A 24,113-nucleotide genomic window follows, 5' to 3' on the forward strand; every position below is an offset into this window, starting at 1 on the left:
ACTGGGTGGTCTGTGCTACAGGAAGGTAAGGCTCTATTCTGAGGAGCACAGAAAAAGACCTTGGTGCTTACAGCACCAGACATCCAAGCTGCTACAAGTAAAACACTTCTAAGTTCCGCAAGCACTACACTGATTCATAAAGCAGTTCTCCTTGATCAGTTCAGACTCAGTAAAAAAACTCTTCCAAGTATTTATCCTTTCAATTTAAATAAAGACTCAGACAGAGATGCAATTTTGAACACATTTATTTTTCGTACATAAAAATGAAGGACTGACCTAAAACGTTTTTGGAAAACAGAAAAGCTGAGAAAGACTAATGTGCGTTACGTCAGCTTTGCAAATTCCATCCTCTGACTTTAGCCACTTGGCCAGGCAGAAGACTTTTTCTTTTCTCATTGTTAACCTAGTTTCTTGTACAGTCCTCAAGTGTCTCAGGTTTAACTATAATGCCAAAGAGCAAACTAAATAATTTGGTTAACATTCAGTTAAACTTCAAGCTAGACAGGGTTTTTCACCACCCGCAGAATCCAATCTCACACACACACACACAAGCATTTATACCTTTTCCCTTTTCAGAGGGATAGAAACTGGCATCAATAAACCATTTCACTGAAGGTTTAACAGAAGAAGCTAAGTTTTGCTTGCAACACCTTAGTTCTGTAAAATAAATCTGTACTGATGTTAAATTTCTATTTCATGCCAAATTCAATTCTTTTACTTCACACATTTCAAGAATAAACACAGCTGTACGGTCACTCCGAGTGGCCTGTCCCTGCACCAAGAGCAAAGAGAAAACCTAAAGGACTAATTCCAAACTTGCAACCCCCTTGCGACAGATCTAAATGTTTGCTAGTTTTTTGGTTTTGTTTTAAATTAAAATGTGCATTATTTGTACCCAAGTTTAACAGAGTTCACAGCAGCCCACTAGTCACCAACTATTTTGACTGATTTATTTCCAGAACAGAGGGGAAAACCCAACCTAAGTGCAACAGCTTCTTAGAAATAGCACAGGACCAGCCAGCAGCTTGCCAGAAACGGGTTGGGGAGAGGCAGGAGGAGTGTCACAAGGCACAGAAAAGTCCTTTTACTCTTCCTTTAAGCAAGCTCTACAGCAGAGGTCACTGGGATCGAGAGTTCTCCATTTTGGCCTGTATCAGTTCCTATTTAGGGTCCAAGTTGCACAAAACTGCTAAATTCTGTAGAACATTCTAAATGCTAGAGAATTCTAAACTCTATAGAATAAGAAAATAGCACAAGGATCCAGTCTGCAGGAAAGAGAAGGAGCTTCCCTCAGATTCTGTTTTTTACAGATTACTGACAGACCAGAAAAAAAACCCAAAACATTCTATCCATGTTATCTCCTGGAATGCACTAAGAGGTCTAAATGGTGTTCTATGCTCATACTATCATGAACAATTCACTGCACAGCATACTTCTGTCCAAGACTTGGATTGGTTCATGGTCCTAAATCAGTAACAGTGCAGACTTTCAGGATACCTACAGTCACAGAACCAGATTGAACGGGTGAACATGCAAGTCCTGCTGTACCAGGGTCAGAGAGCCTGAGGTGAGACAAGATGGCTGCTCCCGCCCTGCGCCACACAGAGAGGAGGAGCTCCTGCCCAGGAGCCGGAAAACACAAAAGCCAGAATTCAGGTTATTCCATAACCAAGATATCTTTCATAAGGCATGCACATTTACACCTACTGTCAGTTATAGCTGACAGTGAAAAGCCTGTCTTCTCAATTTAAATAAATAAACTTTTGCCAAGCCTCTTGCTGGCTAAAGAGTTACTGTGGTTGTAGAAGGTATGAAGTGTCTTAAAATTGCACATTTTCAGATTTGCAGGCAGCAAGCTGTTTTGCTTTTAGAACTGCATAGTCAGTAATGCCACAGGACAAAATGCCTTGTCCTACTGATGCACAGTTTCCCAAACTCAGAACTCTGTGAAACCACACTTGTTTTTCTTAGCTGGACCCTTTAGCAGCTGTTTACTATAACAGTGTAGTCCAAAGCCCGTATCAGCTATTGTGAAATGAGAATTTTAAAGAGTAAACTCAGCTTTGCATAGTGAATGTCAGACTATTTGGGCCCCATGCCTAGTATGTTACTACTGAGCTTGAACACACTGGAAAGCTTTCAAGTTAATTCTGGATAAGGGGCAGAAGTAATCATCTAGCTCTTGGAGTATTATTCAATAGTAAATCCAAGAAGTGCTTTACAAAAGCAGAAATTAAAAAGAAAAAAGAAAGAAGGGAGGAACCCTCAAGCCCACATACACAACAGAAGACAACTGAGCAAGGAAAATGGAGGGAGAAGATGCAACATCACTGCAGTCGCCCAAAGAGACAATGCTTGAATACGTAAACCCCAGGTTTCAAACTGCAGTCCACTGCTAGAAACTATCAATCACAACCCAACCTGAACGACAGCCACATCCCATCTCTGTATTCAAAGCTAATTTAAAGGGTAGAAAGTGATTTGTGTTGAATTACTATTCAGAAAGTGTTATTGACCAACTACCAGAAAGGGAGTGCTCAGTAATTTTAAAACGACTGTACCACAGATGTCCCAAAACATTAGTCATCGAGTGTTTCAACATCATGCCCCTACTGCAGTGCTGAGGAACCTCAAAAGCAGTTCTAGACTCTCTGAAGTTACAGAAGTGGCATGTATAGCTGAATGCACTGTACTGAGAACACTACCAACACTGGCTCGCTGTGAAAACCACCTTTGCAAGTCCAACTACAGTTTCCTTTGATGTGCTTTCTACACTTAATACTGATGAAAATATTTTAGTCTTTCTAGCAATTAAAATCTATAGACACACAAAACATTACGTTTCACATTTAATGGAATGTCAGAACTTTAACAACATTGGCCTTCAAACAGCAGTTGAAGTCTGAATACATTAATCAACTTAATAGTACGCTCTTCAGTTGGGGCTAAATTCTCAAAAACCTTAAAAAAAATAATCAGATTTCTAAGTCTCACTTAAATAATGAAAACTACAAAAAATAAATAAGGAATGCAAATTAACAGAGTAGAAATTGGCAAGTGCTTTATCAGACCCCTAGCTGCTCAGATCATAAACTGGAGAGTCAAAATATGGGGAATGGTTGCACTATAATTTTCATGCACAAATTATAATTACATTTACTTTCAAAATCAAATTCTTTTTTGGTCAGAAATCTGTACAAACTGAGTTTTCAAAAGTACAGTGAACTACAAAAAGATTAAATATGCAATTATAAAATATATTTATCCTAGTTCGTAAGAATATAAAATGTTTATGTTCATGTCACTAGTACATTACACATTACACACATTTAGAATAACTTCTTTGCATTAATAATGTAAATGATACAACACTGTTTATTGCTTATGTCAGGTGTATAAATTTTAATCCAGCCAGCCTTCAGTGGCTAAACCTCTGTGGTTCATGGGTTGCTTAAGATCTGGTAGAACACCATTTTAAAAAGTGTATAAACAGTTGCAGCAAGTTTGTACCTGCTCATATAAACAAAAACCATCAACTGTGTTGGGGGCAGCAGTTCATTTCTCTAAGTACCTGCAGTGGGAAGTCCTGAGATGTTGACACATTACCAAGTTTACATCACTCCTCTGTTGTAAGTGTCTGCACCCATGCCAGGTGTAAGGAGTTCACTGCTTAAAGTCATACCCCTAGTCAGTAACCTGCAGCAGAAGTAGCTGCTGGAGCAGACAGGCTTACTCTTTACTTACAAGGAATGTTTTTAAAAATACATTTTCCAGCACCAATAAGCACCAACTAAAATCAGTGTACCAAACCCAATCTTAGTGAGAATAGGTTGCCAATATAACCACCTTTTTCTTTTTCTTTCAGTTTCATTTAGCTTCTGCTTCATCTGCTGCAGCTTCTGTGCTGTGTTAGCTTTTCTATCGTCCCGCAGTCGTTTTCGGACAGTACTTAGAAAAGAAGAAAAAGAAAAAGGTAAATCTTAAATTGTAGAAGAGTTAAAAAGGCTATGAAAACATTAAACCTCATCACAACACTTAATCCTTCTCCCAACAGTTTATTAACTGTTAACAGAGATTAACTCCCAACAGTTAATCCTTCATCAGCACATGGCAGCAGCATGTAAAATCCATATCAAGCAATCTTGATTCTATTGTAACAGCCTTGATGTGGATGGTTTCATGTCAGTGAAGTCCCATGAAATAAATGACATGTAAAGATGTAAGTGCAGCTTGACCTACATGTTCAACAGAATTAGTTTAATTACCTGAGCTTAGTTTCTCAGTCTCATCAGTGTCCCCATTCAGTAGCTGAGATCTTTTGCATGGAGGCTGCTTTTATATGCAGCATCAGTGCTACGTGCAAACATTTGTAGTATTTAAGTGTGTGCCCCCATGCAGAGTTCACACCAGCCTCACTGAGGTATGGATTCTAACCTACTCATGTCTGCATGCAGATTTAATAGTACCCATCTTGGGCTGTAAACCAAATCTTGATCAAGGACACAGGCTACAAATCAACCATGTGTTGCTACACTATTAGGGTTGACTTGTAACTTGTGTCTCCAAAAGCATCCTCACTACCTCTAAGAGAGCATAACTCTTGACACGAAAATACACTTTGATTGTCCAGGTTCCACCCAGCACACCACCATACTCACACCCATGCCACCCCTCCTGCTTGTGAGGGGCTCCTGTAAACATCTACAGAATTGCTGTCACTCTTTTTCAAAACACTCAAAGACATGGACAGCCAAACTCATCAGGGCATGCATTAAGCCATCTGGCATTTCAGAATTCCAGTCTATTTTCACTAAACTGCTGCATCTCACCTCAGAGCACAGCTCTCTGGCACAGATTTCTGCCTCCTCTTGTGAGCTGCACAGCTCTACACAGCCCAGTCTGGTTTCTGGGTCTCTGGTTACAGATCTACATTTAGCTACTAGACCAGAGTGACACAGCATCTCAAGGCACAGCCATTAAGATGGTAATTCCCAGTACAGCAGATCACAGCTAAGGCATTAGCACTCAGGAAGACAAATTCATATGACACAGCTAAACGAGAGAGATGTAGTCACAGTGGTAGATTTAACATGAGTGGAAGGTAACATTCAGCTTCAACAATACAATTTCAGTCACCATACAGAAACTGTTAAGTGATAAAACTTTTGTTTCTGACGTATTAGCATTGTATTTAAAAATCAGTGTCAGATTATTTTGGACACTTTCAGGACCCAATTCGAACTGACAGTCTAGAAAAATACTTTCAAGCATGAGGCTGAGCTGCTCTGATTAGAGACATCTGGGTTTTTTCTCTTGACTTTTAAACACAAAAACTTAACCAAAAGGAGTAAATGAAGTTGTATTTTTAAAATAATTAGGACAGTCAAATACCACGTGTGCTTCGCTGAAGATCTTGCAGTTTTCTCATGAGAAACATACAGTAATTCAGCCTTTTAAGAGTGTATCTGATGCCTTCCAAACAGTTTCTTCATCTTGCCTACCTTTCAGTGTTTCCATCTATGATATCTTGAACTTTATTGGACAGGTCAGAATTTGTTTTCTCCATTTGGTTTTTGTTCTCCAGGCTTATGCTGTTCCCATTGTACTTCTCTGTGGTTATTTTGGTTGGGTGTGGAGGAGACTGCTCAGAACTTGGCTCTTGGTCCTCCTTAGAGAGCTCCTTCCACCGTTTCTGCAGACAAGGAGAACATATTTCAAACATCCCCCTAACACCAAAGGCCCTCTTTGCCCAAGATGCCCTCCAACAGAACAGTCAGAGAAGTAGATTAAAGGAACTACCAGGTCAAGGAAAAAATCAAAAAAAACCCTAAATTACTAGCTGAAGCTGCATCTTCTCCAACAAAGATCCCTTTCTATATCTCTCTAGGTATTTAGTGAGGGGAAGAGACGCCTCAGCACCTCCCTGGTATTAGTGTTGCAGCTGCAGTCATTCATTAGCTATAAGCAAGTAAAGGCTCAAGTATACATTGTGTTTGTCTACACATTTGCTGACTTCCAAAATCCATAGAGATGTCAGAGGTGAACACTGGGGTAATGGTCTATTAGAAAAGTGTTCAATGAGTTCATGCCCTCCCCATCATTAGCAGAGAGAAGTAAACACCTCTCACTCTCTGAACAGTACAATTGTTCCTCCATACATGGGGGGAAAAATGATCTAGCTGACCTTGAAAGAAGAAATACTCCTATTAAGTACTGCCAATTAATTTTCTGCACATGGCCCTAAGGCCTAAAGAGAAGAGCACCAAGGCAACTGCCTGCACTGCAGAAAACGCTGGTTTAAGATCATCTGAACAATCATAACAAGAAAAAGAAAAAGAACAAATGAGAAGTGTGCCTCCTTAGGCATTTTCTTGGTATGAAGAAGTAACACACTTGAACCTGACAAGCAGTATTCTGAGTCCACAATGCCTCCTTGTATCCAGAAACAAGAAATCATGTGATCTAAATGGGGAAATGCGGGAACCAGAGCTGCTCAGTTTGGAGCATGGCTTTTTAAAAAACAAAGCAGAAAAACATTGTTAGAGAAAATACCCTCCTACCGCCAGAAACAACTTCCAGAAAATAAAGACACTAAAATGCTGTTAGTGTTAGGATGAATCATGCAGTCTTTTAGGCATACGGCATGGGTGTCAGACTAGCAGCACACTACCTAGGTGTTCATTAGCAGTTGTGTGAAATTATTTCTTTGTGTAGCAAGTCAAGAAACATTTGTCAAAAAGACTCTGACAACAGCCAGAACCACAGAAAAGAGGAAATGGGATTTCTTAAAATCATAAATGAAGCAGATAAACCAACAAAATAAAGAAGCCCTAGCACATAAAAGCAGAATTGAGTCTGTTTCACAGCCTCTCCTCCCCGTCCTCCCCCCCAGCCTCAGCCACTCAAAACCAGCTGTAGCTACTATTAAATTTACAAGCCACACTGATAAAACAGTGGGATCTAGTAATCTGACTGCTCCAAACTCATGATATTGAACAGGATTCTACTTACTGTAACACAAATCTTACAGGATATGAAAAAAAAAGGGAAAGCAAAAAGCAACTGTACTAATCAATGCTCTCTGTAACACCAGGCAACTTCACTGGTATGAAAACATATTGCAAAGATTAAGGAATACTAAAAATATCCTTGCTATCTTTTCAAAGTGATACTGAGCATTACTTCTGTTTTTCAATGTAAAAAGGTTAAATTGTTATCTTCAACAAGACATTTGTACAGAAGCTGCATTTTATCTAAGAGGGGACAACTACATAGGATCAAAAGTTTAGCTAGTAAAAAGTACTGATCAGAGACCTTCTAACACCTTCTAATCATCTACTGAAAAAGGCAAATTATCTAAATCCCATGAAGTTACATTTTTAAATAATGTTAGCAATTTTAACTCATTAACACTTAATCTGTTTATGCTTAAATATACAGAACTAAACATTTACCTGTATAGTTGAATCCCCCTTAATAAGTTTTCCTCCTTCTATGACAGCCATATATGAAAATCTTAGTTGATCAGGAGTCTGAATAAGTCCCATTCGATATTTCCTCATATCCAGTAAAACCTTCTTAATATCTACAGAAGGTGAGTCTTTTTTCTCCATCTGTAAAGAAAGATACATTAACAATGTCATTACCATTAAACAGAGATGGCATATAAAAAATAAACACTTGCAAAAAGTAATAATAAAATTAAATCTAAAAATTAATGTCTTTGTATTATGTTTCTATTAGTTACATATGAAATGAACATCTCAAATGATTTCTTGGTTTCATCATGTCAAATTATGAATTGTTTTTATAGGCAAACCATCTAATGAAATCTTATTATGAACAAATCAATCATGTATTAATCTAATAAATCACTACCCTCATATCAAGTTTTAAATTTCAGAATGTTGAGAGGCCCTAACCAAACCAGAAGACAAATATCTTATAATTTAAATGAATTTCACCTAGCCCCAGGCTGTACTTCTCACTAGCACCAAGCAAAGCCTCCTGTCCAAAAAGCCCATACTGGGGAGGGATGCAGGATGTCAGGAGAAGAAAAGGGGCGACAGAGAAAGTGACCAAATACTTACCAGAACAAGAAAAGTGTCTACTAATGAAAATGTACCGGACCGTCCTATCCCTGCACTGCAGTGAATTACTGCAGGTCCATGTTCTGGACTTAGTGAGCCAGACTCTCTGACTTTAAACAGGAAGTTCAGGAATGAAGCTGGGGATTCAGGAACTCCGAAGTCTGGCCATGTAGTATAATGAAAATGAAAGATCATCCTGGACTCGCCACTCTAGAAGTGAAAACAAACAAACAATACAACTAGAAAGTATTCTAATGTTTTTTGGTTTGCACACATTTCCCCAGTGTAGATCAACAGCTGTCTTCTGTTTTAAACCTCCCATTTAGACAAACAATCCAATGACTTGCTTCAGGTTGGACGACAACCAACGGCACAACCTGAGGCAGGTTTTCTTCCGTCCCCTTTGCAATTATTACCATACACATTTTTTGGTTCTTCTCAAACTTCCAATATTATATTTGACTTGCTTTATTACTTGCTCCCAAATAGTCTTGTTTCTACCATTAATGAAACTTAACAGCTGGCAGCAGTTAGGAGACTGCCAGCATTAACATGACTGAAAAAAAAAATCCCTGTCAGCATTGTAAACACTCTCCACTCTCACTCAGAGCAAGGTTTAATATCTAGAGGAATTACCATCTCCTTTACACTAACCACACTACTGAGAGAAACAAGGTTCCTGGAAAAGGCCTGTAAGAACCCACAGAGCAGATGTCTAGCAAGACTTGGGCTGGACATACTCACACTTTGTAAGTAAGAAAGAAGGCTTCCAAAAACCACACAGTAGGTTTAGAACCATGCAATTCCTCTCCCAACACAACAAATTAACTTCAAGCATTGAAATGACAGCAAGAGAATAAGTATATAGCTGAAAGGTTTTGATGACAAATTTGGATCATATTTTTATGGAACTTGCTTTCGACCTGCTGTTAATGCTACTCCTTGCCACAGTGATCACTGACTTAGTTCAGGAATTTTAGAAAGGTTCAGTTATTTTTATCTTCCTTCCATTTCACCTTAATTTTCATATAAGATAGAAATCTACACAAATCTCCACAAAGTTGGAACACAAGAAGATTGGAAATACCAATGTATTCCAGAAAAGCTATGTTTCTTTTTTTCAGCAACAGTAAAATACAGCTATGAAATTCAAATAAATTCTTCTGGTTTTCATCTCCTCAAGCTGCTTCAACTTATGAAACTCCTTTGTGAAACTAAAATAATCCAGTTCATGGCTATCACAGTAACAAAAATACTCCTCCATTTTGTCTTTTGCCTTTAACACCTGATATTGCAGGACTGCCAATACTTTCAAAGAAAGCAGTGGGTATTTACATGACTCAAGTCATGTATGCACATTTTTCTTCCAGGAATATTTTGTCTTTTGGCTAAGAGCTCAACAAGGACAACAGAATCTGATTTATCGTATTTGGAAATGAGTCAACTGTAAGATTTGAAAGAGGAAAAAGATCTATCGAGGCCTAAATTGTACAAATACAATGGGATTGCCTTTTCTTGCTTGTAACAAAGCATTAGAAACAGTTTGTATTTTCAACTGCCATCTTCCTAGTGGGATTCTGTCCTATTTTTTCAACTAATGAATTAACTCACTTATCAACTGAAATTATCCATTTATTTAAAAATCATGAAGGAGATACGTTTTTTATAAGGAATCTGGATCGATAACCAAGTGGAAGTCAGTGATGAGTGGTGTTCCTCAGGCACCAGTATTGGGATCAGTGCTATTTAACATTCTTGTTGGTGCCATGGACAGTGGGACTGAGGTGCCCTTAGCAAGTTTGCTGATAACACCGAGCTGAGAGGTGCAGTCAACATGCTTGGAAAAAAAGGGATACCATCCAGAAGGACCTTGACAGGATTCAGAGGAGGGCCAACACAAACCTCGTGAAGTTCAACAAGGCCAAGCACAAGGTTCTGCACCTGGGCAAGCATGGATACAAGACTGGATAGAGGATGGACTGACAGCAACCCTGAGGAGAAGGACTTGGGGGTGTTGGTTGACAAGAAGCCCAACATGACTCAGCAGCATGTGCTCATAGCCCAGAAAGCCACCCATGTCCTGGGCTCTATTAAGTGCAGTGTGGCCAGCATGGTCGAGGGAGGTGATTCTCCCCCTTCGCTCACTCTCATTGAGGCGCCACCTGCAGTACCCAGTTGGTATGTCTGCAACAGAAACTGCAGTTTATTCTCTCCTATTGGTAAATGTTACACCAACAACTCCACAGGAGGGCCACAAAGATGGCCTGAGGGCTGGAGCACCTGTTTTACCAAGGCAGGCTGAGAGAGCTGGGGTTGTTCAGCCTAGAAAAGAGAAGGCTCCAGAAAGACCTTAGAGCAGCTTTTCAGTTCCTAAACAAGGCCTACAAGAAATCTGGGGAGAGGCTTTTTACAAGGGCATCTAGAGATAGGTCAAAGGGGAAAGGCTTTAAACTGAAAGAGGGCAGATCTGAATTAGATATGAGGAAGAAGCTCTTCACCATCAGGATTGTGAGGCACTGGCCCAGGTTGCCCAGAGAAGCTGTGGCTGCCCCATCCCTGGCAGTGTTCAAGGCCAGGTTGGATGGGGCTTTGAGCAACCTGGTCTAGTGGAAGGTGTCCCTGCCCATGGCAGGCAGTTGGAACTGGATGATCTCACGGTCCCTTCCAATCCAAACTGTTCTATGATTTTATGAAATTACAGAATTTCAGAGAAAGCAACACTCTTAACCAATTTCTTCTATTTGTAAGAAAAACAACATCAATTTGCAAACAAAATTAAGAGGAAAACTGGAGAGATCAGCTGAACACACATACTAGGTAAACCAAAGGTTAAAGTTGGTTCTTGTGAATCTAAATGATCCTCTGAAATTGTAATTGATACTCTCCCTCTCAGGATTCCTAAAATAGCATTCCAGATGAAAGACTTCTTTAGACCTCAAGGAAAAAATGCCCTTATCTATAGAAAAGGTTTTTCCTAGATTCCATACTGTCGCAAGCACTAGCATCGTCTTCAAAAGACCCCAAAACAGTAGTGCTACAAGCACACTGCCAACTGTCACCCAGCTCATAGGCTAATCCAAAACCAGGTATTTCTAAAGGAGAAATTAAACAGTGCTGTTGTACATCTCATCTGGCTTCAGATCACAGAATTACCTTTTTCTTCCTCCCCATAAGAAGGCATTATCCATCCTACAGTTCCCCATCTCTTTAGCTCAGTTTAAAAAGACCAAGTCTCTACATCTTTCTCCGGGAGTCCCATGTCAGTGCCCCGGAACTAGCTGATCGCCTTTGAGCCAGCAGTTTCTAATCATATGGCCAAATCCCATTCAAATACTTCAAACCTCCCACATTTTCTCTCTTAAACAGAATGTCTCTTTCAAGTGGTGCTTGGCAGTCCTCTGTACAGCTGAAATACTGTCTTTGTGAGCATCTGTACCACCCTTTCTTAAAGGCCTCCCACATCACTGAGCTGCACACCACATCTATCACTTAAATGAAGTGATGCAGGGCTGTAATGAGAAAAAGTTTGGCTTGCTAAGGATTCACAACTGTCAATGGACAGAAATTCAAATTTAAAGAACAACTAATTTTATTTAAAGTGTTATCAGGAGCCTAGATAACTATTTACAGAAAAAGAGATGGACTTCAACAGTCAAGGAATAATCTAAAATTTTCCCTATGTTCTAACAGGGAACAGCTTATTCTATTAGAACCACAAGATATTCTTCCAAGATTTATCCTCTAAGACTACGTACCAAAAATAAAAATCATTGAATAATCATGGGACACCATATAAACAAACAACTTTTCAAGAAAATGGGGCAAACCATTCTAGTAAAAGTTTCATGAACTACAGGGATAAGCTGTCAGTAAATAACTAACATAGCTACAGCTGATAGTTACCACCACACTATACAGTTCTCCACTGATTGCTGGAAATCCCCACTAACAGCATCATCAGAGGATGACTAAGCCACAAGCCGTGCTCCAGATTACAAGCAGACATCCACATGAGGACTTGAACAGAAAAACAATATGATGCCATTAGATTAGCTTGTCTCAAAACAAGAACATTTTTACACTGACTATCCAATCATTCAAATCAAAAATGTACACAAATCTTAAAACGACTTTAGGTTGTTCAGTCGCCTGAGAGTATGAATGTGGAATAAAATACTACCAAAACACTCAAAGGAAGTTGATGCCTTCAAGTGTGAAGTAAAACAGGTGAAATGCTGGTCTGTCAAATTTCACACACTCCTTATAAAATCCTTCATTTCACAGTTTAAGCACTACTGAAATGGTCTAACATATGAAGGTATAAAGTGCATCTACAACCACATAGTGGTCCTGATTTAATGATCATGCCTTAAGTGCATTAACTACTAATTTGATTACATCAAAATGAGAAGGCATGCTGTAAGGACAGTATTCTAAGCACTGAAATTCAAAATCTTCAATTAACTCTTACAACAACCTTTTCTATTTGCTCACTCTAATGAGCAAATGCTTGGCAATATGGTTTTAAAATATGTACATAAAAATGGAAAGGATAGTAACTGGGCCAAATAATCTTCACAAACATCCTGAGTTTTTTCCACACACTAGTGCATATTCTTTTAAGTCAATGTGGTAATAGTTTTACCCATTGAAGCTGCAGAACACCTGACTTTCAAGTAAGCCCAGGGTTCTCCTTCCGTATTAGATGCCAGTACCTTTACTACATCTCAGTCTTATTTCTGTGATCATAAAGACCAAAATTAATCCCTGTTGCAGTCTGACGAAGTGATATGAGGACAACCCACAAGTTTAAAAGCAAGCATACCCCATGTTTCAGAAATCTCTTCAAAACACTACAGGAATTACATACATATACACATCCATATACAAAGGTACCACCAGATCCCAGAACATCACTTGCCATTAGATTGCTTACCTCCACAAACAACATTTAACATTTTGGACATTCTAAACTAGCAGCAAAGTAAATCTTATCTTCTTGAACTAGACCATCTCTTCCTGGTTCATCCACAGGACCAGACAGTGAGAACCGCTAAGCAGTCTTGTGTCACCTCAGTCTGACAGCAATAGCCACACAAAAAGGCCTGGGGCTACACTGAGAATCCGTTCTGCTAATGGGTTTTTCCAAGTATTAGCTATTTGCAGAGGACTCAAGATTCTATTTGGGGTTTATTAATGGTCCTTACTCTAAAGTATCATACCAGCAGTGTCACATCAAATCTAATTCATTTCTTCTAGTCCTTTCTCCTCCAGTAAATATTTTCTTTGCAAACCACTCTTTCAGTTGCTTTATTCTTATTTCTAGGAACCCAGTCTGAGATACATCAAGGTTCCTTCGGCAATTTTGGTTCCTTCGGCGATTTCGGTTCCTTTCCACTGTTCTATTTCCTCACCCAGTTAATCCCTGGTTTCCCAGTACTCATTTTCCATGCCATAACTTCCCTGAATTATCCACTACATTGGTACCAAGATTTTGCTTATAAGCATTCATTATGTGTCATATCTTTCTCCTAGCTATCTGGGTTGCTGCATCAGAAAGCACTGAAAACAAGTTTCCCTAATCTAAAGACAAGACTTATATTTGTGACAAGAAAAGTTAAAAGCAGCAATAAAGAGTAATATAAAAATACACATTCAACACAAGATAGAGTCTTCCAGAAGTTACCTGTCAGTACCTAACAACTCTCCCATAACACTGACTCAAAACTTAGCAACCCCATTCAGTCAGGTTACTTTACAGATTTAACAGAAGGCTCTCATAAATATCTGTCACCTCTCCAGTACCCCAGGAGACTTTGCTTCAAATCACAGATGTGCAATAGGTTCACGTATAAGTCATTATAAACTCCTCACATAAGCACAGTATTTTCCTTCTACCCTATCTTCAAACGGAGGCAAAGGTTTGTGGAAGCCTTCACAGTCAGTCTTTGCAATTGCAGCAGAGAGCAGTGGTCAACTTTCAGAAGGGCTGAGAACTATCACCAACAAAACAATGGGAGTATACCCAGTGAACCATAGTGGAAAGGCAGCCCTAAGTTTCTGTATTCTAAAATGTAGACTGGGTCACGCAAAAAATAAGGAAATTATGAAATAATTACCAGTAAGACCAGATCAGTCAATCTCACCTTTGTGCTTGGCAAAATCTGGGAGCAGATTCTCCTGGAAGGCATGGTAGGGCACATGAAAAACAACAAGGTGCTTGGTGACAGCCAGCATGGCTTCACTAGGGGGAAATCCTGCCTGACCAATTTGGTGGCCTTCTATGACAGGGCTACAGAACTGATGGACAGGGGTGGAGCAGCTGACGTCATCTACCTGGACTTGTGCAAAGCATTTGGCACTGTCCCACACTGACATCCTTGTCTCTAAAGTGGAGAGAACATCAATTTGATAGGTGGACCACTTGGTGGATAAAGAACTGGCTGGATGGCCGCACTCAAAGAGTTGTGGTCAATGGCTCAATGTCCAGCTGGAGACCAGTAATGAGTGGTGTCCCTCAGGGATCACTGTTGGGACCGGTCTTGTTCAACATCTTTGTCAGTGACATGGACAGTGGGATTGACTGCACTCTCAGCAAGTTTACTGATGACACCAAGCTGTGTGGTTTGATTGATACTACTGGAGGGAAGGAATGCCATCCAGAGGGACCCTGACACACTTGTGAGGTGGGCTGATGCCAACCTCATGAAGTGTAACCATGACAAGTGCAAGGTCCTACACCTGGGTCGGAGCAATCCCAGGCACAGCTACAGGTTGGGCAAAAAGGAAATTCAGAGCAGCCCTGCAGAGAAGGACTTGGGGGTGTTGGTCAATGAGAAAATAAACATGCGCCAGCTTCAGTGTGTGCTTGCAGCCCAGAAAGCCAACCGTGTCCTGGGCTGCATCAAAAGAAGCGTGACCAGCAGGTCAAAGGAGGTGATCCTGCCCCTCTGCTCTGCTCTCGTGAAACCTCACTTGGAGTACTGTGTGCAGTTCTGGTGCCCTCAATGCAAAAAGGACATGGAACTGTTGGAACAAGTCCAGAGGAGGGCCACAAGGATGATCAGGGGACTGGAACACCTCCCTTATGAAGACAGGCTGAGAAAGTTGGGGCTGTTCAGCCTGGAGAAGAGAAGGCTGCGTGGAGACCTCATAGCAGCCTTCCAGTATCTGAAGGAGGCCTATAAAAATGCTGGGGAGGGACTCTTCATTAGGGACTGTAGTGATAGGAAAGGGGTAATGGGTTGAAACTGAAACAGCGGAGGCTTAGATTGGATATAAGGAATAAATTCTTTACTGTAAGGGTGGTGAGGTACTGGAATGGGTTGCCCAGGGAGGTTGTGAATGCTCCATCCCTGGCAGTGTTCAAGGCCAGGTTGGATGAAGCCTTGGGAGATAAGGTTTAGCGTGAGGTGTCCCTGCCCATGGCAGGGGGGTTGGAACTAGATGATCTTAAGGTCCTTTCCAATCCTAACTATTCTATGATTCTATGATTCTAAGACAAAGCATGTTAGAAGTATTTTCAAAACTTTCGGAAAGATACCAAAATCTACCTCTCCTCTCCAATCCACCCAAATCTCCTCTCCAAAGCATTATTGGACTACACTAGTCCCAACAGCTAAAAGAACTCTTTGCCTAGAACAGATATAAACAAACCAAACCACCAAATGCTTTGATCTAATCCTAAACAACACTGCCCCACCCCACCCCCCTCCAGCCCCCCTGTCCAACCTTTACTTCTAACTGGCCTTTAACAGAAAACAAAACCACCACCACCAAAACCAACCAAATACCCAAACAAACATTAAACAAGCACTTCACTCTTCATACAAACCTCTGCGAAATACATATCTATTACAGAGATTTGTTGTAGTAAAACAAATTTACTTTAGCTCAGAGCGGTTGTCTTGTAAAGACAATTCTAGTTCTCTTTGTTTTCAAGGAAATACTAAAATGTAAGTATCCTTGGAATTCAGAGTGTATTTTGTTCATGACTCATCTTACGGTTCAGGCATCAAGCGGCTAAATGTCTTACTGCCCTGCCTCCACCAACATCCCCTCCAAAAGAACTTATATAAACATACTTAAGCTCACATTTCACAATACTGTCAATACTCATTTCCTACAAATTTTATGGTATAATTATCAAATCCTTACAGAAGACTGCACTTAACATTCACAGTGTTGTTCTAGAAACTATGCAGTCTTTCTGTTGGAGTAACCAAGTATGTTCTACTTCTTGTAACTGTTCCATGTAAAAACTTTTTCGGAGTTAATATTCATGGAGCCTTACAGAAGCACTAGAGCATTAAAATAAAAATCAGTACAGTAAATTTGCCAAGTGTTTGTGAAACTGGTTTACATGACACACAAACTCTGTACAGCAGATGGGCCTGCATTACCACTCCAAAGCAAACCATGAAATCTAACTGCTCAATAGCTCCAGCTCCAAAGCCCACTATAGCACATGTTGTGCTGTTCCTCAAAGGATTTCTGCATTTTCCAATTAACATTACGTCCAAACATACACACAGGATAAAAATGGCATCCTTCAGAAATAGGAAGTTTAAGATTAGGGGGGCCAACATCAGCCAGAAAAAAGCATTCCAAAAAAACAAGTCTTTTTGGTACTTAGGAAAAATTGCCTTAGCTTTCCAAAAAGGAAAGTCACTGTTTCTCAAGCATTGGCATGCAAGCACTACTCCTCTTTTCTTTGCCTTCACTATCAAAAACCAAACAACTACACAGAATTTCTCCACATCAGTACGACAGAATAAAGCTCTTCTTACACTGACTAGAAAGGGAACAACTTGACATGTTTTACCATGCTGATCTCATGAGGGAGGTTTCAAATTAACAAACATCTCAAAGTACCATTAATAGTTACTATAAATTCAAATAATTTTGACCAAATATATCAGTGTTAATTAATGATTAAAACAACATGCAAAGGAACATCTTCAAGCTTTCCTTTCCCAAATCCACTGACAAGACAACCTTGAATAAAACTTGCCATAGTAGCACTTTCAATTAATATAAGGCAAGGTTTATAGGGAGAGAGAATATCTTACAAGACATAGCTGGAACAAACAGACAAGCTCTTCAATTCTGTCTTCAGCTCTGAAACAGAAGCAGCAAATTCCAACCCAAGCTCAGGCCAGGAACAATTTTTTTGAGCTTAGCTTGATTAAATTGTCAAAGTGCTTAATTTTTAAGATAAAAGGATGGTTGGTCCTGTGGAGCAAAAGGGGAGGTAAGCAAGAGGAGATAAAGTTACCTATCTACAGGTGGTAATCACCCCTCCCCCAAAAAACCTTAAGATACCTAGACTGAATTATATGGAAAATTAAAGATCCATTTAAACAAACAAACAATCAAACAACCCAAACCAAAACCAAACAGCAATTACTGAGTCTGATTCCTGATATTCAAAAGAAATTGGAATTTCTCCTAGGTACCTCCTTGCAGGGTGTTTCTTAGAGCTCCTCTTAGAATCACCACTACTATTAATTACAATTCAGCAAGTTAAGGTACTGCCAAATGAAAAATATAAGTAAAACTGCAGAAGCTCTTATCTCCTTTAATGCACAGATTAATTCAGGTCTAGCTCATTCACATGCCACACATACATCTTCAACATTATCCGAAGCAAAGTGCCTTAAAGTTTTCAGTGTAAAAGCTCAACGAAATCTGTACTGCCCATACGCTAAACAGTTTTCAGTAGATACTTAAGCCCAGGAACATCAGCTATGCAGACTGAGAAAAGCTTACATTGATGTTTTCTAATTGCAGTAGATGTACTGTGTAATACGATTTGACGTCTTCAGATACTAGCCTCACACGGAAACCTGTTTCACTGAATGTCATAACTTCTTCTTCTTTTGTTGGCCAGTATTGTTCACACTTCACCTAAGTGAGGTTTTTTCAGAAGGAGAGAAAAAACAAACAAAAAAAAAAAGCCTGGTTAAGTGTCCTAATATTGGCCTTCACATGAGCAGATTCAGACCACATTAATCAATACAGCAGACTTGAGTACCTGCTCACAGTTTGAGGAATTCTCCAAGTCCATAATGTTCACAGTGAAGTTACTACAACTCTTTCAATGACTTATGCATTCCAGATTTATGTTTGTGCTTTCTTTCATCACAGGGTTAACATGTTAAGATATACCTTAACCCTTTTCCCTCTCCTCCCCCTCATTCTATACAGAGAACAGAGATCTTTACTCAGCTATTTCAACATCTCCCCCTTCCATTTCTGATGTGCACACCTGCAGATTTACATAACTGATGTAACACATCCATCCAGTTTTCCCAAGGCTTGCTCAGCACTGGAAGATTCTTGTGAAACAAAGGAATGAACTAACGAAGTAATGCAAGACTGTCCCTTGCCCTTTACTCCTCCTGCCCTGCACTCAAACTTCCTGTAGGGTAATTTTTGCATGAGAAAATAAGCAAGTTTTTAACAGACTCAAAATCTTTTTTACTAACAAATCTACTCTGACGAAGAATCCTAAATAAATACAAAGTGACATGCATTTATACCTAAAATCCACAGTGGGCTTAGGCACATTAGCAGAAAAACTACATCATAACGGAAGATTTGTGTATTTGCACGTATACCACCAGCTTGAAGTAACTAGATCAGTTTGACAGCTGCTGGGCAGCAGCTTGCATTCATAGTTACAAACAGTTAAGATCACTTCAGGATAAATATACAACTTTGACAGATTTAGAAAAAATAATCTAAAAATACTTAATTCAAGTTTGTTCTCCCATCTTTTGTTTTGTTCTAGAGCATCTTACACTGGTTCTACTCCACCTTGTTTCAAACTGTACATCCTCCTTTCACCTTTCTGAACGCGTATCTAGCAGATGCTGCTTTTGCCAGACTGAATTTTGTGTCTCAGCTTTAAAGCATCACTTTAACGTAATATTAAACACATATTATGATGTACAGTGGTGAGAAAGTTCAACCGCTCTTTTAGCATAACAATCACTGCTTAACTGTACTAAAATTACATAGATTACTTTGCAACTTTAGATCTAATATTACTTACCGACTCTTTTTCAACAATTCTGTTCAGCATAACAACTGCTTTGGTTTGTTGCTGCCATACCATTAACCAAAAATGACAACATGTATTAGGTAGTGGACCCTGTGTAGTAAAGAAAAAAAAAAACAAACAATGGGTGTAAGAATGTATAAGTAAGCAGTGTCTGAATACAGTTAAATAGTTCACTGCGTGGAGCAGGAAAAAGCCTTCCTCTGAAAAGTTTAAACAAATTATTAATAGAATGTCAGAAATGACAAGCAAGAAAGCAACCACACTGCACAAACCAGCCCACTACTTAAAAAACAAAACAATCCCAAAAAACCCATTAAAACTCAAGGAAGGGATGTTTCAGCCTGGGCATCAATATTCTTGTGCTTTTAGGAGAAAAACTACTGCAGGCATGCTCAGAACGTACAAGATGAAATAAAGAGTAAAAGTAATTGTTGCAACCTATTTCCAAAAGAAGTGAAAAGAGCAAGAAATACTTAAACAGCTTTATATGCAGTATATTAATAATTAAATATTCCCTTTAAATTTTTCTTAAAATACAAAATACTGTGTTTACAACTAGATCAAACAGGCAGTCAATATGAAATACATGTAATTCATGGAGACAAGGAGTCATCCAAATACAAATTACAACTGTACAACCCCTCTCCTCCAGATTCTCAATCTCTGTAATAACACAGTACTACCTACCTGTGTTAAAATATAGTATCTCTGAGCTTCTTCTATGACCACTAGGCTGGCATTGATATAGTCATTCTCGGCATTCTGCAGTTTTACACGACTATGATCATCTATAATTCAAAGAAAATAAAGAATTCATGATGCATCCATTTTGATGAATACTCTCTAACAAACAGGCAAATTTAGGTTTGACAAGCAACTACAAGTAAACTCAGAAGTAGTAAATGAATGGTAAACTACAAATATACATGAAACTAATTTCTCATGTAACTATAATAATTGCCTGTCTTATGCTCCCTCAGCCTTCTATCTATTACTTCTATCAGAGTAATTTCTGTTAACTTTTAATAGAAGCTGCTCAGAAAACTTGTAACATCCAGTCTTTTGGAAGAGAAAACCCAACCAAAACAACCCTCCCATACATGCCAAAAGATGCTCACAGCAGTCCTTTGACAGTTGCATTTCCTCAATACAACAGCACCACAACCCACACTCTGTCCTATCACACCAGGTCACTCCATTGCATGATTTCCTTTAAGTTCAGAATTCCGAGATTTTTTTAAGCTTCACAGATTGAGGTAGAATCACAAACTTACATGGCTTAAAAAAAACAAATAAATCTACTTGAAATAATTCAAACCAAGCTTCAATCAACTCAATTTCCCCTGTAATTTACTGTTTAATACTATACAAATTAAGGATACTACAGAAGAGACACATGCAAAATGTACTTTTTCAACAAATGTTTCAGTTAAATAAAGCCTAATCTAATTACACCGTTTCAGTCTCTCATCACAACTACACAGGCAAGACAGAAAATTCCCCTATTTACAGCAGAGGCACACTCAGTTTAAAATTCTAACATTAATATGAAAAAGATTAGAGTGTTGTACTAAAACACTGCATAATAAAAAAATCACTGTGGCTGTTCCTAGAATCTTTTAGTATCTGATTTATCACCATCTAGGAGCCATTGAAGTAATCAGACTTGCTCACAGTAAGTAATCCTTCAGCCGTTTATTAGAATTGTATTAAATAAACTGCATTTTCAGTTTAAAATTTGTACGTAACTGTATGCTAGGAAAGGAGACTGACTGCAAACCTCCCAAAGCTCGACTGCCTAGACAGGCTGCTTGTGAGTAAATAAAAAATAGCAAACTTGAATTTAAGAGACTTCTACACATTTCAGAAAGTGATGGAAGAGATTCCATAAAGAAACTGACAGAGCTGTGCACGAATTACAGTGCAATGCCAGTTTTTAACCTACATTTGCCTGGTCTAACTCACAAAACTTACTCGGGCTATAGACTGGTAACACAGCTGCTATTAGAATGCCAGCACACTTTTCCAAGTATCACATTCAGTGCAGCTACGACAGCAGAGCTCAGACTGAGTCCCTGTATCAGTCAGTCAATGCAGCACAAGGTTTATTTGAGAAATCCATGAATATGACCACAGTCCGGCAAAAAGCTAATGGGAATCAAAAAATAGATACTGAATTAAGACTCTTGTTCTATGAACTGCTCAAAAGACTTTATAAATACTTTCCATATGTTTGAAAATCTGGGAAAAGTACACTTACTATGTCTTGATCTGCTTTTATACTCTCCCTCGTCTATCTGCTATTGGTAACTGTCACAAGAGGATCTTGGCTGGATTCAAGGAAAGAAGTCAACAGTAGATTATTACATATATATTCTAAGAGCTGAGATCTGGGGTTACTGTCCTGCCTCCTTTAGCTGCTAGCTTTTATACGCAGTCACAAATGTGCAGAGAACAGAAATATGCTGAAAAGCTATTTTAATATTAAAGTATGAGAAAATTACTGGTTTAATCTGTTTTCATTAGCATTCCAGCAATAAGGCAACACCATCTTGACTTTCAGGAGTCTTAAAACAATTTACGATACCTCTGTATGAGGAAAAAAGTATTATCAAAGCCAAGACACAGTAAAATTTAGACACATGTGCATTTTTAAGTAAAGTCTCCTTGTATTATTTTGTCTGGATAGGAAAGTGTTACTTTTTCCTTTCATGTATCACTTTATCTGAAATGTTTCTACTGGAGAGAAACCAAGTCCTTTGTAAATATTACATGTCATTTGCCAACAGGAAAAACTTAAGGTCTTGTTATAGTAAATCACACATACCGGTACTCCTGTTCTCGGAAAGATGACGTAAGCACAGTGCTGTTAACAGTTTCATCACCCAGCAGCAGCTGCTGTACTGCTGCCAGTAGGAAATAACTGCCCTGGCCACTGTGAAGCTTCCTGCTGTAATCCTTACACTCATTTGCAGCCTCATATTTTCCTTGTTATAAACTCCATTTATTTTTCATGTTTACAAAGCATTCTTTATAAACATTCTCTGTAATTCACTACAAAGCTTTTTTAAAGCCCTTTTAACAACTAATTCTAAGCACAGACAGCCTTCCCTCTCGCCCCAACTGAAACAGGCGATGTTACAAACACACTGGCATACACTCCACAAGACAAAGACAGCCACTAGAATATATTGACTTCTCTTCTTTCAAGGGAAAAAGTTTCCTAAAGGACACAATGACCTAGAAACCTCATTCAAACCTTGGCTTGCTCTTCTGAATTAGATGAAGCAAGCCAACTTTTGACAGCAAGTTAGCTGTAACATATTTCCCGCATGTAAAACATTTCCAGTTACAAAGTATTCAGATTTATATGAATGATAAACCTGTCTTAAACCCTCCAATCTTAAATCTTTATCTTAAATGTCGCCATGCCCACAACAACTAAAAATTATCAGACAGTACTCATTTTCTGAAGTGCTAATTCCCCTATTCCAACAAACTGCAGCCTGAAAAGGAAATGGAAACCCTAAAAACGCTTCTCATTCTGGCTTCTACACTAAGAAAACTACTCCCAGAATGACCCTGTCCAATAGCAAAGCCTTATCACCCACTTCAAATGAAACCCTTTCCCCCTGATATCATTGACAACACTCCCCATGTCTCAAACAAGCCCAAGACTTCACATTACACACCAATTTGCCCACTCTCTGCTAAAAAGGAAATGACATACCCGGTTAAACTGAGATATGAAATGTATGGCATTTTACATCATACAGTTCTTGCAGTTAGTTAATGGCAGGTTTATGTTTGAAAACAACTGTGTTTCTAGAACTGAGACCACTGTATAACTTAAAATTACCTTTTCTCCAAGAGATGTCTCTAGCTCCCTAAATACAAAGCTATTAACAACAGAGAAGGGTGAAATGTTACTTAGTGGATTAAAGAAAGTCATGAACAAAACATGTAGCCATAAGCCATCCCAATGATCCAGTCTGACCCTTTCCTGCCTACCAACCAATCCCCTTCACTGATCTAAACCTAGTCTGAGCTGCTAAATTATTCAAATTACAATATTCTGTCACCAGATGTACAGTCTCAAGTTTCAGAGGTAGCCTAAGGCAAAGGAAAGGCAAGGTGACTTTTCCCCACCCTGCCACTAATTGTACGCAATGAATGCCATCATATTGATCTCAGCATGGTTTGGGTTGGAAGGGATCTTACAAGATCATCTAGTTCCAAACCACAGGCAGGGACACCTTCGACTACACCAGGTTGCCCAAAGCCCTGCAACACTGCCAGGGACAGAGCGTGACCTCGCTCATAACTGAAACATATGCATAAATACTGCACAGGATCCTTACACTTTCAAGCAGGACTGTGAAAAAACACCCTAAGATACAGTAAAGTTTACATCAGTGTGTGCTATAATTTCTTCTCCAGCCCTGAAGAAAGAAGCATCACAAAAAGCATCATGTTGAGTTTATTTATACCATGTTTCTGGTAACAAGATATTTTAGAGAATCAATAGATAACATCATAAAAATCGTTAATGTCAGCTTCTAAGATGAACAACGAGAAGTGCAGTAGGCTTATATTAGACAGAACAACTCTCTGTCCTCAGTACATCCACAAGACAAATGCAGGACAGAAAGGGAACATTTTGGCAATGACAATTAATCAGCACTATGTGCAAACCCACCCCCTCCTGGCTCTGTTCCCTGTAAAGCACAGTACTCTTCATGTTCCTCTCTCCCTGGCATATACTCTGTGACAACTGTAAAGTGATGGTCAAAAGGTTCAACTTGAAGTTTACTAATGGCCAAAGGAAGAAGTGAGAGCAATCACTACTTCTCAAGATCCTCCAACAGCCATGTGACCTATGAGGTGAAAATGTCCCGATGACCTAAGATACTGGGCTACATACCACATGACAAAGGAAAGCTTAAGATAAAAAC

General features: G+C 39.1%; 1 protein-coding gene across 2 annotated transcripts in view; it reads right to left on the minus strand.

Moving 5' to 3' along the window:
* Positions 1-24,113, minus strand: part of PTPN2 (protein tyrosine phosphatase non-receptor type 2) — a 30,971-nt gene that overhangs the window by 776 nt on the left and 6,082 nt on the right. The window contains exons 3-9 of one of the 2 annotated variants that reach the window (XM_005153462.3): positions 19,846-19,946; positions 19,150-19,248; positions 17,862-17,999; positions 8,091-8,300; positions 7,455-7,613; positions 5,502-5,692; positions 3,847-3,948 (exon numbers count right to left, since the gene is read on the minus strand). In XM_005153462.3, the coding sequence (XP_005153519.1) occupies positions 3,847-3,948; positions 5,502-5,692; positions 7,455-7,613; positions 8,091-8,300; positions 17,862-17,999; positions 19,150-19,248; positions 19,846-19,946 (1,000 nt within the window). Of the gene's footprint in view, positions 1-227; positions 3,949-5,501; positions 5,693-7,454; positions 7,614-8,090; positions 8,301-17,861; positions 18,000-19,149; positions 19,249-19,845; positions 19,947-24,113 lie in introns of those variants that run through there. The other variant, XM_013130128.3, reaches the window with a different exon arrangement.

Source organism: Melopsittacus undulatus, chromosome 1 (genome assembly GCF_012275295.1).
Source record: "Melopsittacus undulatus isolate bMelUnd1 chromosome 1, bMelUnd1.mat.Z, whole genome shotgun sequence".
In the NCBI taxonomy this organism is placed as follows: domain Eukaryota; kingdom Metazoa; phylum Chordata; class Aves; order Psittaciformes; family Psittaculidae; genus Melopsittacus; species Melopsittacus undulatus.